This window comes from Gracilinanus agilis, chromosome 2, assembly GCF_016433145.1.
Source record: "Gracilinanus agilis isolate LMUSP501 chromosome 2, AgileGrace, whole genome shotgun sequence".
NCBI classification, from domain to species: Eukaryota; Metazoa; Chordata; class Mammalia; order Didelphimorphia; family Didelphidae; genus Gracilinanus; species Gracilinanus agilis.
The window spans coordinates 116,028,861-116,046,044 of record NC_058131.1 but is presented as its reverse complement, the minus strand read 5'-3'; the positions used below and the strand labels follow the sequence as shown (position 1 = coordinate 116,046,044).

At 35.2% G+C, this 17,184-nt stretch overlaps 1 protein-coding gene across 8 annotated transcripts in view; it reads right to left on the bottom strand.

Annotated features, from left to right (window-relative positions):
• Positions 1-17,184, bottom strand: part of EHBP1 (EH domain binding protein 1) — a 403,219-nt gene that overhangs the window by 83,875 nt on the left and 302,160 nt on the right. For 6 of the 8 annotated variants that reach the window (XM_044663370.1, XM_044663373.1, XM_044663377.1 and 3 more), the window contains one exon: positions 5,021-5,168. In XM_044663370.1, the coding sequence (XP_044519305.1) occupies positions 5,021-5,168 (148 nt within the window). The remainder of the gene's footprint in view (positions 1-5,020; positions 5,169-17,184) is intronic. The other 2 variants (XM_044663371.1, XM_044663376.1) reach the window with 1 other exon arrangement.

Sequence of the window (17,184 nt, the reverse complement as noted above, 5' to 3'; positions counted from 1 at the left end):
TATGTATATATATGTATGTATATTTTATTCATTCATTCATTCATCCATTCATCTATTTATTTATTTATTTGTTTGTTTGTTTGTTTGTTTGTTTGTTTTTGTGCTTGGCCTGCAATTTCTTCTGCTAGGGGAACTCTTGGTAATGAACTTCCTCTTATAATGTAGCTCAGCATTTAGCCTTAGAGAGTTGCCTGGGTCACTGAGGAGGATAAGTAACATGCCTAGGGTCACAGAGCCAGGATGTGTCAGAGGTGGCACTTGAAACTAGGTCCTTTCAACTCAGAGCCCAGTTCTCTATTCACTGTGTTACACTGCCTCTCATAGTAAAAGTATACTAAGACGATAAAAAGATCTGATTCTTAGAAGGTTGAAAGTGCATTTCAATCTCTAATCCAGACCCTAATTTCCTTTACAATTTAGGAAAACCCTCAAATATACTTTCCATTTTGGGGAGAGCCACCATTACCTATGAAACTCAACCCAAGTTTTAGTTACTGTGTATGATTTAAATAAAAGATGGAAAATACTAATTTTAACATAAAATATTTCATTAAAACATTTTAATAGTAAATAGAGCTTCTGTTAGAGTCAATATTCTTTGACAAAATTCATAGACAATAAGTATTCTTTCAGTTAGCTACATTCGAGCAATAATGTATTAAAATCATTCATACTTTATTTGTATTTTTAGAATATAAGTTTTATGTAAATTATATAAGTAATAATAGGTAAAGAAAGCTATTTATCTTAAACAGATGAATGATTTTCATTTTAATAGTCATACACATGATAACTGAAACTCAGTTTTAAAAAATCCAGTTTCAAAACCTGGTCAGAAAAATGATATGACTTTCCAAGGTCACAGTACCTGAGTATGTGAGTTGGGATTCTAACCCAGACCTTCCTACTACAAGTCCAAAATAATTCCTCCCCTACCCAGGTTGCCTCCAAAACAATAGACTATCAACAACATTATCATCTTATTGGGATTCTTGAGTTCTGGATTAAAGTATTTTGGTAGTTATTAGCTGTTAAAGGAATAGCTTCAGCTCTGTGCTATTGATTACCATATCAAGGACTCTCTTTTTATTTATTTTCCTATACCACCTCAGTGCCTAAGTTGTAACATTGTTAAATGGATAAAATTTCTTTAAAAATAAATTACTTTTGAATCTAGTCTAAAACAAAATAATGGACTTTTGGTATATTTTATATATAGGTATATATATTATATATTTGGCATATTTTATATATATATATATATATATATATAAGTTATTATCTTTTTTGACTCCCATGATAGCTGACTGTGAGAATCTTGGAACTTTTAACAATGGCACATATGAGAAAATATGGAAAAATTCAACATGTACTTAAGTATGCAGCATGCAGAGGATTCCTTGTGTTTCTCTATTAGGTACACCCATTAAAGTGAGAATAAAATGTTTTTCTGATTTTACTTTTTAACCTCCAGATCTATGGGGAGCTGCTTCACACTTTTGGACCTCGATTTCATCATCTGTAAAATGGGTGAGTCAAACTAGATACTCCTTAAGGTCCCTTCTAGCTCTGATTCTTGAATCTAAAATATTGTCACCTATCTGGGCCTCAGGCTCCTTAGCTATATAAAAGAATGAGGTTGAACTAAATGAATTCCAAGGTGTTTTTCAGCTCTCAAATGATAAAGATCAATTTACAATGTGATTTTATCCTTACCAAGGGGAGAACTAGTTGTAAATTCATAGATATGCCTAATGGAAAATTGGTCCAACAGCCACTAATAATCACTTTAAGTTGCTCATAGATAGTCTAAAAGACTGAAAATTGGAAGGAAAAAACCACAAAAGCTTTCTGATTCAACTTCTCAGAGCAAACAAGAATCTCTTTTGTGAAGTTTCACATTAGTGATCTAAAACGACTTCTAGTCTGTGTTTCTGATGAACTTTCATCATTATTTTACTACTTCACTATGGGAGCAGTCATTGGTGAGGGATAGAGGAAAAAGATAAGAGTAAAAGACATCTCTGATTACATTAGACAGCAGGTAGTTCTGCTTTTTCACGAAGTGGTCTCCTCACCTAATTCTGAGGAAGCCAAATTCCTCCTAAAGAAGGGGTTCTCAATTATGAACTTAAAAAAATTCTTTAAGTTTATTTCAACATAATTGCTTTCTTAATCCTATATTTTGTTTTATGCATTTAAAAACATTATTCTCAGAAAGGATCCATGATATAAAAAACGGTTAAGAACCAATACCCTAAAAGTTCAAAGCTCATGTTCAATGACTTCCATTCCCTTATGCGGTCTGATCTTTAGAGATTTAGATAAAGAGACAAATGAATTAAATGAATCTGTCATAATTATAGGTAGATAAGTCTAAAACTCAGCTTGAGTATTTACATTTTGGAAAAGCCAAAAAACTCAGCTTTATGGAATTTCAGACAGTGTAACTAAGGGAGGAAAAAGAATTGCTTTTTGTGGTCCTGTAGCTCTTTTTTTCCCCAAAGTTTCTGCCAGCATGGCCCTTCCTACTCTGAGTTTTATCTTCCAATGAAGGGAAAGAAGGGGAGAGTTTAGTTAATGACAGAAAATGGTTCTGTTCTCTCAAAGTCAAGCTTGGCCACAGAATATTATCAGCTCTGCCCCAATGTTCAATGTCTGTGAGAGAAGTAGGCCCTATGTACTTAGTTCTTTATTTTATTGCTCTGAAATCTTCAAAGAAGTTTCTGAACAACTTTCTGCTTCACCTCTTGCCGTTTTCCTCGTAACTGATGCTAGGAATCTTCTGTCTCTCAGCTCTTATAGCTCTAATGCTGATCGCCACTCTGGCCCAACCTTGACACTAGTTTGTCCTTTGCCCTTTTGGGAGGACTATTATTCACCAGGGGGCTTTGTCCTGATAGGTCTTCATTTTATTAGGCCAGGGAAAGGAACAGACCTTTTCATCAGGTCTGAACTTACACAAACCCATCTTTAGCCCCTTATACAGACTGACATGGTAGGCGCTAGACCAAGTTTGACTTTTGGGAGCCAGGATGAGATTAGAGAAGTTGGCTTAAATATTATAGCCAACTTCTCTTCCTAGGTCACTAACTGCTCCATTTTATATGACTGATATCCATAGCTTATTGCTAAATACATATACATATACACATATGTATATGTATGACATATAAAACATATATATGCACTTTTTTTATTAAAGTATCATACTTATCTAATCACAAACTTGAAACAATTAGAATTCTAGTTGCCAGTGCTATGTTATACTGCTTTTTAGAACTTTTAAGGAAGGCTACATTTACAGCTCTAGGAGGGGATATGTGAGATATATAGAACTTTTCTAAAAGGTGAGGAGAATTGAGGCCACTAAGGATAAGAGTAAACAAATAAAAAATGTTAACATCAGAACATATGTTTTATGTAAAAAATGAATTATTAGTATATCAAATGAAAGTGCTTTATTAAATATAAATGAAAGAAAAATTTCCTAGCTTTGGAGAAATGAAACTATATTTGTTTGAAGTTGCAAGCCGTCCTGGTAACCTTACTAAATAAAATGATGGAGAAATAGTGAAGGCACAGCAATAAGAAACTTGGAATGATAAAAGACTTCAAAGATCTTAGTAATTCAGAAGAGTTCAAGAAACTAGGTTTTTAATCTTCAGGAAGAAGTAAGATGAAGGTTGTAACTCACCAAGATATAAAAATTCTGAAGGGAATAAGGTGACAGATACAAGATTATTTGCAGAAGGAGCTTTCAAATTTAATGAAAGGAGGGGTTGGGCACTATAGGCATTTAGCTGGAATTTCTCAGCAACAGAGAACATTTACTATAAGGAATCAACTAAGAATAGCAGCAACAGGAGCAAATATTGTGAACTCTTCTCAAAGAATTATTCTTTGTGCCCTACAGCTTGAGTTTGCTTTGAAGAAACGTTTCCTTTAACTTAGAAACATCTTACCCAAGTTTCAACCCCTAACTCCTCATTCTAGCCCATACATGCCTACTCTTTAGGATGATTTCAGCATTTGGAGATTAGCCTAAAACAAGAAGTATTTTGGCATCATTTACTAGATGAATAAGGAATATATTGATAGAAAAATATAACTCTTCTAAACATTTTCTCCCTCTTGGATCAAAAAATTCCCCAAGAAATTCCAAATCGACATAGACAGAATTGAACACTAACAGAACTAAAGTTCTCTTTAAAAATCAATATTTAAAATAATATACATTGGGCATTAATAATGGCTCTGGGGCTAGATGAAAAATGAGTCCTTATGCCAGTAATAAGCTTAAGATAATTTTGGTAGAATGTGAAGATGGCATCTAGAGAACAAGGAGATTAAATGAGAATGATGTTTAGATTTTCAGTAATACTCCATTCCTACTTCAGCAAACATTATTGGAAAGACTGTAACTTTTAGTAATATTTTGAATTTAGTGTTAAAACACTATAATACAAACTGTATGTGCAAATGATATGTATCAAAGAACTGTATCCAATGACTGCTGCTCCCATTATCACATTACAGCATTAATGCTGTAATATGAATATTTAAATGGCAAAAGTTGACTTTAAGTCAGCCTTTGGGAAAATAGGCTGCAAGTGAAAAAAAATCCCAATTACAAAACTTTTATTTCAAAGTTTACCAATAAATGTTAATATGTCCTCTTGAATGTTTGAAGTTTATTTGTGTTTTATGTAAAATAATCATGTTATAATTGATGTGATATCACTTTTTCCAAAACCATAAATCAAAGCTCATAACATTTTTTAAACTATTAATATTCTCCCTAATATATATTGTATTTCTGGCTACTGAGAATTAAAACAGTAAAGTCAAGTTTGAAAATGCAAAAACCATTAATCATATTTTCTGATAGAGATGTCCATTCTGTATCCTTATGTACCTGATGCAACATTTTGAGATATGAATAAAAGTAATGGCCTAAGAAGTCCAACACTGATTTTTGGGTTGTTACTGGAATATGATACAAGCTTCTTTAACTCACCTCCAGATGCCTTTGACCTTTCTTTCAACTTTTCTGCAGCTATTTCACTATAGCTGGGAAGTTCTGACATCTTCACTCCAGATCGAGCTTCTGCTATTAGCTGACGAGCTCGCTCTCTCAGCTGCCGACGTCGCTCTTCATCTTGCTGCTAAGATATATTGAACAGTTGCCAACTCAGTAATTGACAGAAATGCAATTTCATTCTCAATCTGATCATCATGATAGTAACTGGTTTACAGCATGGTGCTTGGCCCACATTATAAATAGGATGCTCCATATCAGTTAGGTGTCACACAATTTTTAAAGGCATCCCAGAATCAGATTTTTTTAACCATTAAAAATTACTGTATTAAAATGTTCATTTAAAAACATTTTGAGTTGGCTTTTTAAAAGTGACTCTTTGGTAAGTAAGATATATCACTTAGAAATGATTAGGAATATATATAAAAAGATTTATTGCCTTGCTAAATCAGTGTTCTGATAAACTGAATCACAGGTATAGAAAATATCTATGATGTAGAAACAGAATTAATATTTTTCCATTAAGTATAGAATTTAACCTGCCAACTGTTATTAAAAGCAGGAGAGTTTACAATGTTGTATTACAATGTTTACCAAAAAAAAAAAAAAAAAAGGACAGCTTTTGTGAGGTAAAATGGAGATTCTCAATTGTAGCATAGGGAAGTAAATATTTAGTTTATTGGTTGTGTAAAACCCTTTTAAAAGTAAAGTAATATTTAAGTTATAAAAAATTCAAATTTTATTAGTTGAGAAGTCAGACTCCATCATTGTTCATTCTTTAAAAATAAAGAAAATCAATTCACTCAATATATATTTATTGATTAAAAGGTAGGATGATGAGGAGATATGAAAATGAGTAAGGAATAGCCCCTACATGCAGTCAACAGCAGTTATTTATTAAACATTTACTATATGCCAAGCCCTGTACTAGGATCTCATTTGAGTTCTCACTGTAACTCTGTGAGGTAGGGGCTATTATTATCCTGAGTTTACAAATGAGGAAACTGAGGCTGAGATAGGTTAAGTGCTTGAATTATATCTTTAACAAAGAGAGGGATTGTATGGGGATGGTCAGTGCAAAAGAACAGAGGTTGGAGACGAAGTGTCATCAGTGAAGAAGAAAGAGAATGATAGTTTGGCTGGATTGTAGAATGCAGAGGAACAAATTTAAGGAAGGAGATAAAACATTAATACAATCAACAGGTATCCAAAATAAAACTGGTAATCCTCAGAAGAAAAATGAAAAGAAAGTTCTATATGAATGCAGATAAGGGAAACATCTCTTAGCTAGATGGATCAAGGAAGGCTTAAAAAATTAGGTATTATGGGGGCAGCTGGGTGGCTCAGTGAATTGAGGGCCAGGCCTACAGATGGGAGGTCCTAGGTTCAAATCTGGCTTCAGACACTTCCCAGCTGTGTGACCCTGGGCAAGTCACTTGACCCCCATTGCCTAGCCTTTACTACTCTTCTCCCTTGTATTGACTCCAAGATGGAAGGTAAGAGTTTTTTTTTAAAAAATTAGGTATTATAACATGGCCTTGAAAGGATTTCAACAGAAAACAGTGGGGGAAAGTAAAAAGAACTCAGGAATAGAACAGTGGGTACAAAAACATGGATTAAATAAAGTTTGGGGTATACAGGAAAATATAGAAAGGCAATGGAAGGCTAGAAGGCAACTATATGGGGCCAGATTTTGGTAGGTATGAATACTGGGTTGAAGCTTATTTTATTCAGTTGGCAATGGAGAAAAGTAAAGATTTTTGAATAGAAAAATAACATGATTAGAGCTTTGTTTTTTAAGATTAATCTGGTTGCTAAATGTAATATGGATACAAGAGAAGAAACTAGAGGCAAGGAAGATCAGTTAGGAGACAACTGCAATAGTGTAGGTGAAATGGTAACTGAGAGAACTGGTTCCAATAAGATAAATACAGAAGTCAAGAGGAAAGATTTAGTTGATGGAGGAGAGCATGTGCTTTATATGTCTAAAAGTTTATGAATGAGACATGTTGAGTTCAATGTATCAATGCTTGCTATATAGCTGGGGAGGTCAAGGCTAGAGAGTCAAACTTGAGGATCTTTTGGTTTAGAAGTGGTAGTTAAAGTTTCAGTGGATAACATCACTAAAGGGAAGAGGACACAGAAAGAGAATCTAAGTACAGAACACTGGAAACCATTTATACTTGGGGAGAAGGCAATGGAAGGCAAGAATAATGAAAGATTTTTGAAGAGAAGTAGGATGATGTAGTGTCACAAAAGTCAAGAAAAGGGAGTATTTCAAGGAGATGGCCAATAATGTCAAATATTGCGATCTCCATTAGCAAGATATTCTTCCCCATATCTTTATTAGGTTACATTTGAAGGGAATTTCATTAAGATTCTACAAGGAGAGGAAAGGAATCCTGATGCCAGGACTTTAAGAGTACAACACTGCTATACACGTGCCTTTAAATTTGAGCTTATTTTACTACAGGGTCATTATGTATATAGGAAGAGAACAGACTCTGAATTTGCAGGAAATATTTTTATATTGCTTTAGTAAATATCTTTTTTTTCTAAAAGCTAATAGCGGATACTAGTTTATAATAAATGGAAACAATTCTGGTGAAGGCTGAATAGGCAGTACAAGAAACCCCCAGACCCTCAAGGATTGCCCCAAGGACCTTGAGGGGAGCAACATCTAGGAACTCAAACAGTAACTGGCAGTGCCTGGCTGTGGAAGTAGTCCCAAAGGTATGCTACCAGAGTAAGAATTGGCACTCATATGGCACATTAAGTTTGCAAAGAACTTTATATACATGATCTCATTTGACCTCAATAACTCTGTGATGTAGGCACTAGAGGCATTGTTATCCCTCATTTTACTGGTAAGAAAAACTGAGATTCCAAGAGTGACTTGCCTATGATATCATAGATATAAGGGTTGGAGGTGAGATTCACATTCAAGTGTCTCTGAACAACACAGCCAACATTCTATCAACTTGAGATACTGTTGGTCATTAGATTTGGTCAGTAGAAGGCCACTGGTGACATTTTAGGGGAAAAAAGTTTCATTAAGGATATTAGAGGCAAAAGGAATATTGCAAGGAGTTGGAGACTGATTGGTGAGGAAGAAAGCAATCAACAAGCATTTTTATTATGTGATTACTATGTTCCAGCTGTCTTGAGTTTTAGTGATAATAGAGACAAAAATGAAATCATCACTGCCAAGGAGTTTCTATTTAGCCAGGAGGAAGATAATGAATATATACACACATAAAGAGAATACATACAAAGCTGGGTGGCACAGTGGATGGAGTGCTAGGCATGGAGCTAGGAAGATTCATCTTCTCGAGTTCAAGTATCCAAGTTCCCAAGTTTTCTTTGTAAAGAAAACCCCCATGGGGTTAAGAAAAGGCAGACAACTAAAGCAAATGAATGACTACAGAAATTTTGAAGGGGAGTCAGTAGCAGTTAGAGGGGCTCAAGGATCCTTCTCACCTGAGGAAGTGGCATCTAAGCTCACCTTTGAAGGAAATTAAGAATTCAAAGAGGTGGGGCTGAGAAGGGAGTATGTTCTAGGCATAGAGGATATCCAATATAGAGGTTCAAAAACTGGAGATTGAATGCTGTGTATGAGAAATAGCAAAAAGGCCTGTTTGCCTACATCCCAGAGTGTAGGAAGGGATGTAATTTATTATATAGCTGGAAAAGTACATTAAAATTAGGTTGTTAAAGAAATCAAATGCCAACCAGAGTTTGTATCTAATCCTAGAAGTGGAGTGAAGCCACTGGAATTTACTAAGTAGAAGAATGACATGGCCAGAGCTATGCTTTAAGAATATCATTTAAGCAGCTATGGGGGAACATGGATTGCAGAGGGGAGAAGTCTGAGGGAGGGAAAGAATTCAGAGGATATTGCAATAGTTCAGACAAGAAGAGATATAGACTTGAAAGATTATTGTGGCTAAGTGACTAGAAGAGAACAGATGAGACATATTTTTGGAGGTAAAATTGATAAGGCTTGGCAATTGATTGGATGAGGGAGTGGTGAGTCAAAGCTGACTCTAAGGACTTGTACCTGGGTGACTAGAAGGATGGTGGCATGCTCAAAAGTCAGAGGGAGGTTCAGAAGAGGGGTGGGTTTGAATGGCAGTGTCAGTAGTACTGGGAAAACATCAATCCCCATCCACTGAGGGTAACTAGCCAGCAAACAAAAGGAAAAGCAGAGCAAATGAGAGATGCTGGCTTTTCTTTACTAGACTGGTTGTTCTGCTGGGAAGAGGGAACAGGGGAGAATTAAGTATGTAATCTTCACATATAGCCCACATATACAATAATGAATTATTGCTCATGATGACAAGTCAGGTCCTCAAAGAATGAATGTACTGCTTCATCTTTCCTCAGGTTCAACTTTAAGAGTTGGGAGTGTTTCTCTCTCTCTGTTTCTCTTTTTTGAATCAGAGATGAATTATTACATAAGTTTTATTATATATATATATGTGTGTGTGCCAATATGTTTTATGTACTCCTAGCAAATATTTGTACCAAGGTAAAATGTAACAATTGGGCAGTGAAGTGGGACAGTAGAGTCAGGAAGGCCCAGAATCAGGAAGTCTTGTTAGTTCAGATCTGGGCTTTAGGCGCTTACTAGCTATGTGGCCTTGGACAAGTCACTTAACCTTGTTTGCCTCAGTTTCCTCATTGGTAAAATAAGCTGGAGAAGGAAATGGCAAACCACTCCAATATCCCTGCTAAGGAAACCCCAAATGAGGTCAGTAGAGTTGGCAGAATGCAACTCCTTCAGAAGAATGATATCTTTGCATTTTATTATTATTCTTCAGTTTGGGAGTGAAAAAGGTAATTATCACAGTCATAAGTCACACTAATTAAAACTACACAGCAACATCAGGTGAGGGTAGTAAATAAAGTTCTGAATTTCACTTCTATTGAAGCTGGTAGGCTTCTAATGCTATCAGTTTGAAACCTTATTCTGGTGTATTCTACCTAATATCAATTCACCAATTATATTTAATATCTTCCTCTATCACAAACAAGATAGATATAGGATATATTGGAAGTAATTGATAAAGGGAAGGCACAAGCATTAAAGGGGGTACAGGGAAAGGTTTCTTCTAGAAGATGGCTTTTAGCTAGGACTTAAAGGAAGTTCTCAGGGGGTAGAGGGTGAGGAGGAAGAGAATTCCAGGCATGGAGAACAGCCAATGAAAATGACCAGAGTTGGGAGATGGAGTGCCTTGTGTGGAGAATAGCAAGAAGGCCAGTGACAATGGATCCAAGAGTATATGGAGGGAATTAAAGAGTAAGGAGAATATAAAGGGGAGGGAGCCAGAGTATGATGGGATTTTAACTCAAAATAAAAGATTTTATATTTGATTTTGGAGGTAAGAGGGAACAAGTGGAATTTACTGAATGGGGGGTAGGGTGGTGGTAGGTGGGGACAACATAGCCAGACATGTTCTTTATGAAGATAATTATAACATAAATTATAATTTATGAAGATATATTGCCATAGTCTGGGAGTTAGGAGATGATAGTCTGTCCCAGGATGGTGGCAGTGTCAGAGAAGAAAAAAGGGTGTATTAGAGAGATATTCTGAAGTAAAATTGTCAGGACTTTCTCTCCTCCCCAGTCATCAGACTAATTTGTGCTTACTTTAGGATTTGCACATTCACTTTGGCCTAACTACTCAGGACTTGGTCTTAGCTTCAATTTGAAGAGAACATAGAAAGCAGCTTATCATACTTCTTTCCAGTCCCACCTATCTCATTTCCACTATATCAAACACCATGATTTTAAAAAAGTACTGCTTCTGTTTCTTTGACCCTTTGAAATCTCACAGGGCATCATACCAAGGGAAAGAAGAAAGAAACACAAGTAGCCCTAGCTACTAAGCTAGCCTGGTAGAAGGAAAGACAGTTTGGAGGAGAGAAGTGCTTGACCCTCTAGCAATGGACCACCTCAAGAGCCAAGGGCTGCACTAGGCCCAGAAGTTAAAAAATGTTAACTCCTTCAGTGGCCCTGCAGCATATGGCAGGGAAATAGTAGGGAGAATGCTTTGTACTAGCTGCTTTAAGTTTGAGCCCATTCCTCTCTGGATCAGAAACGGCAAATGAGGGGTGTAGATCCCTGTTCAAGTTTGGGGAAATGGCATTTTTTTTGCTTTTGTGCTTGCTATATTTTTTCAGTTAAGGTCCTTTGAAAAAGTTAATTTCTATTCCCTGACTAGGTGATATTGGGGCATTATCAATCAATCAATGACAGAGGATATATTCAATTAGTGACATATTAGGGAGAAAACACTAGAATGTGAGTTTAAGCTGATAGTTTTAGAAAAGTGAGGCTGCCCTTCAGGAGTACACTTAGAACCCTGCCATAAGGTGGAGTGGTAGCTTCACCCTCTGGGGACCAGATATGCCAGGGCAAGTGGCAATTGGGATAAAGGGCTTCCGTTGTTGTGGCTCAGAAGTGATATTGGGAGAAGGGGTAAGCTATTCATAGTGCAGCAAACCAGCATAGCCATGGACTAGGATGTATCTTAGTTAAAAGAGGCATTTTGGCCTCTTCTTATAATTGTTTTGTACATGCCCCTTCACTTAAACACTTTCTGTCCCGCAGTGTTTGGGAGTATCAGAAGAGCAAACCAACAGGAATCAGCCAGTGAGAAACTGAATGCCCAAATGTAAAGCTGATTGTTGTTAGATATTTTCTCCTGAGATAACCTTCCTTTTTTTCCTAAGGACATGTTCATAACTTCTAACAATGCATTACAGCATCTTAGAGGTGGAAGAAACCACTAAGAAATCTTTTCCATCAAACCTCATCACTTTATGGTAAAGAAATTGAAATCATAGGATCATAGATTCAGAGCTGGGAGGAACCTTCAAAGTTTTAGTCTAACCCCTGCATTTGACAAATGAAGAAACTTAGGTACAAAAGATTTAAAAGACTTGTCTATATAGTTAGTTGCAATAGCACCAAATCTATAGAATTTAAATGACTTACTCAAGGTTATAAAAGTAATGGCAGGGACATGGATCTCCTGACTAATAATAAGATTCTTTAGGTGCTACACCACTCTGCTTTCTACTTATCACTCTGCTGAAAGGAAGGAGAATAGTAGGAAGGAAAGAAACAGGAAGATTATTAAAATAGAAGCCAGTGGAGTGAGAGAGATGGAGGTTGCAAGAGGATGCAGCCCTGCTTCCTCCAAAATAAGTAAAATGAAAACTCATAGTTTATTTTTAAATATGGAGGGGAAAAAGAATAAAAGGAAAGTTTTAAACAATGGTATCAAATTACATGATGAAGTGAAGACAATACTAAATTTACTAATGCATTATCTCAAACTTAAGAAGGTTAAAAACACTAATGAAAACTAATAGTTTACCCCAGGCACCAAGTTTTAAGTTAATTTTATTATAAAGGCATAAAAGATATATGTAGAGCTAGAATTCAATCAGTCAAATTAAGATATAGTAATCACAGGTTTTGAATGAAATAAATGAGCATATCTTTTTGAAACTGAAATGAGAATCTCTTCTTATAGGAGATATGTAAACCCTATTCCAAGCTTTCTCCAAACCTCCTCCATTTCCCTCCCCCCCAAAAGATGGAAAAAAACACTTTCCATCTGCAAAGGTTTCCACAGAGTGCTACTTAGCTTGGGCAATCATTAATAAAACCTACACTAAATCCTAATTAGCTACATTTTATCCATTTCCATGTAAATTGTTTGTTTGTACCTATTTACTCATCATTGTTCTTCATACAATAGAAAAAATGCAAATGAATGAATCAGAAAGCAGCCCTAATGGGACTTTCTGTTTATAACCATTAGCCCAGAGGTGTGCTGTAATTCAATTCTCTAGCAGCAAGATTTAGCCTCATTAACAGCCTGCATGGGCAGGTTACAACTCATAAAACCCTACAGTAAACAAAGTACGTGGACACAGCACAAAATCTTGAGCCTGACTGACAGAATTCTAGTTCCCTATCAGATTGCCTTGGTTTACTTTTCTCCTAATGTCCTAACACTACAGAGACAATTTTGCTTGGGCCCAGAGCTCTCCAGTGGGATAGCATATCTGCAGTGTTTGTTTTCTCACTCCTTCCCTTCCCTTAAGACAGAACAACCAACTGAGAAAAAAAAAGTAATTGTTAAAAGTATAATTTGGAAATGTTTACTAGTATTATACTAATTAAATATGTAACCATTTTAATTGGATGAATTGTATCTGATAATTTTCTTAACCTCCACAATTCATCATAACTAAAATGATTTCATTTGAATATTTCCTGCATACATATGTATCTCAAGAAATCTGGGGTTTTACAGTAATACAAAATATTTTAAAATTGGATTATGCCAAATTTAATGACCATTTAAAATAATAATCAAGTTGGTATTCTCCAAATATTAAAATGCCCACAAATAAGTACTTGAGAAGGAAAGGTGGCCAGAGGAACTGTTAATTTTTACTTTGCACAGTGCCCACATGATCTGAACAGATACATTTAATGTATGGATCTGATGCTGCTTCACCTCCAGCTAAGAACATTAATTACATATCTCATATTTATTTTGACAACCTCTGAGCAAGCTCAAAATTATTCTTTTATAAAAAGATAGCAACTCAGATTTGCATGCCATTTGTTTACTAGTGTCTGCACAGCAGAAAAAGCCTTTCTGTTTGTATACAAAAGCAAATAGTTTTAGAAGCTCATTAGGGAAAATAAACATCATTATTGTAAATTAAAATGACAATAATTTTAGAGTCATCAGAAATATTAACTCACTTTTTTGTCCAGTCCAGGAAGCTAGATCATATTTTCTTTTTGTTTTGAGATTGAGGAAAGCCTGTTGTTTTTAAAAGCAAATTTAACACTTATTTGTGTTTTATGCAATGTAATCTGCAACAAACATCTATTATTTCTGAATGGAAAATACTTACTGCTAAGTTAAGTATTGCTAAGTATTAAATACTGCTAAGTATTTTGAGTGTCCATTCGATTAAGAGTATCAGTCTCAAAAAATCAACTACTGAACAAGTTGACATAATAAGACAGATTTCTATCAAGACAGTCCCTCTCACACATTTAATTTTAAATTTAATTTTGCAATTAGGGGAACTGTAATCACCGGTGGTCAAATAACTTTTCTGAAGTAGCATTATGATTTTTTTAAAAATCCAGACTAGTCATTTTTGTATTTGTAAATAGAGGAATCCTATTATGGCCCATCCAGTTATTCTGACAAATTCTTCCTTGTGCTATTGTCAATAGAACAATGAAGGAAGTTAAATGGCCAAAAGAAATGAAATTGTTCATATTGATATTATGGTGGCTATAAAACTCAGGCCCAGGAACTTAAATTACAGTCCCCAGAAAACAGCTGGATATGCTTATACATATTTAAACTTTGTTTTTCTCATGACCAACATTTTTAGCAAGATGTAAAGTCCTTCCATGGAACAATATCAGATGCATTTCAAGATAGGGGACTTATAACACTGTTCATGAATCCTAGAACTGATGAATTAATGGCAGTGAACAATATTTATTTCTCCCATAAGTATATTTAACACATTGTGAATTAATAAAAATGTAAAGCTTTTGCTTGTTCTTTTGAAATGTTCGAAAATCTGCTATCAACGTACAAGCAAAACTTTACCATTACAGGACAAACTCCTCAAAAACGAGTAATGTAATTCCTTGTTTCCCTCCCATAAAAATGTATTGGTATGCAATTTTTATATTTCACAGTTCACCGACATCTCGGCAAGCTTTCTTCCACTGCTTCAATGGTGCTACTTTTAATTTTATCCTCCTTAGTCGTAGTAATTAAAGTGATCAGCAGTGGCATCCCAGCGGCTTTGACACAGCTACAACCCCCTAACAGACTTCTGCTTTTGAGGAGAAGGGGAAGAAAAAGGACTAGAGTTTCATTTCACAGAAACAAGAAAATCAAGCTTCTCCAATCCTCAACTTTATCCAATTGTTCTTTCAGCAGTCTTTGGATCTTAAGAAACAACTAAAAATGGCTGCCATAGGGGGTCTTTTTTGTACTTGCCGAAAATGTCAATGACTGACATTACTTTAGTCCAGAACGATGCTATGGATTTGTGAAGGTGAATTAGAACATGAGAAACTGTCATTGTAGCTACAGAGAACACTACCTACCCAAGGGTGTCCTTTCAATAGCATTTGATGTTTGCTGCAGACTTAGTTTAAAAAACATAAAACAGAGGCGGAGTCTGTTTGAGAACTGTATACATGCACATGTGTACATGGAATTAGTTTAGCAAAAACACTTCTTTTATATAATTTCAAATAATGCCAGTATGTAGTTTTGTTAAGTTGCATACAGGAAGAATAAAGAACCCAAATAAATTCTAATCCATCTCAAAACAAAAAGAGACTATGACTCTACTTAACATAGCTAATAGTTCACATGATTCTTCTCTCCAAATTGCTCATGAAATGCCTCGATTACATAGTAAGAGGTAAGAAAAAGAACTTGACGGCCACCCTTTCATCATCAGACAGGAAGCAAGGCTCTGTTATTAGCCATTAGCCAAAAAGGAAAAAAAAAAAGAGAGAGAGAATTCTGTGCTTGTCCAGAGGCAAGGATTACCAAAATGTACCTATTCACATGCTACAGAAGACAGAATTAAAATAAAAAATTAAATTACAAGATCTTTAAAGGTTTGGACTAGCTAGATTTTTACTGCCAGCTTGATCAGCTCTTGTTTAAATAAATAGGATTTAGGATGAAACATTAAAACTGTTTAGCTGATCTTTTCAAACCATTTCAAACTTTTCTTATGCTGGTTTGTAATATAAGCAGACATGCTTATAAATGGCCACACCTGCTCATTTCTCTGGGGATGGCCTGATCTCTGCCTTGCTAACAAAGAAAGAAAGAAAAAAATCAGCCTTTCTTGTGGCAAAACAGAGTGGAAAGTCAAAATCTTTCTCAAGTTTGCCCCATCTGGTCAGATTAATCTTTGATCAACTCTGGGGATTATGATTATTTCTATAGTTACTTACTCAAGTTTTAGATTTGTTATAAACACACAGGTAGCCAAGTATCAAAAAGTGAATCCTGAAGTAGTAGACTCTTTGGACCTATACCTTTAGGAACTACATTTTAACATTCATGAAGACAATGAGTAGAAATTAACTGAAAAGAATCTGCATTTTGAATATTTTAGATTTTTGTTATTATGCTCTGTGTCAACAAACTGCCTTTATTGTACTCTTTAGCTTTTAATGCCCCCTATTTTTTAATGTTTTTCTTCATGTTTCAAGATATGGTAAGTATTATTTTTAATCTGAATATATTCTGACTTGCTGCTGGCCAATATGAAGTATTCTAGGAAAGATAAATTTACATGTCTAATGGGTCGATCCAGATTTGAAATCTGAAAAATTAACATCCTAGGCCACTAATCAGTTCCACTGTTACAAGGAAATTTTATTAGGTACTGTTTATTTGCAATATGTCAAGGAGAAATATTTTCGGATTTAAAAAATAATTATTTTATGTGAGTAACTTAAAGTTTACTGATTAGGACTAAAAGAATTTAGGTCTTAAAAAGAAGGATTCTTTGATAATTTAATTCTTTTATTTTTGAAATTGATAACTTCTTAGTTTAAAAAAATTACAAGAAAAAAAGCATGGCTGACTAAGTAAGTATCACCTTGTGTTACATCCAAGGCCTCTTGCTGGTTGTCTGGCTGCTCTTTTGTAGGCAAAAAGGAGCTGAACGCTCTCTGGCTCCTTAGATCTGGCCCAACAAACGCACTGCCAGTCATGCACATGGATCCAGCTTAAAACCCAGTGTGAGCCTAAAAGAAGCTAGTCAAACTGGCACCTACTCATGCAGAAGGAGATAGATTTGTCATGACAGGCTGATTATTCAATGTAAAGAAACAGTTTAGCTTTTCTAATCTGGTACAAATACATCTTTCTCAGCGAAAAAAGTAAAAGGTCTAACAGTTCAAGTATTTAAAGTAAAGAAACCAACAAAAAATTGTACCGTCAAAGTGAACCATAGGTATTTGTGCTAAAGTATTCTGCAAAACAGCCCTGCAGTTCCATTCAGATAAATAAGATTTAACCATTCAGAAGCATGACA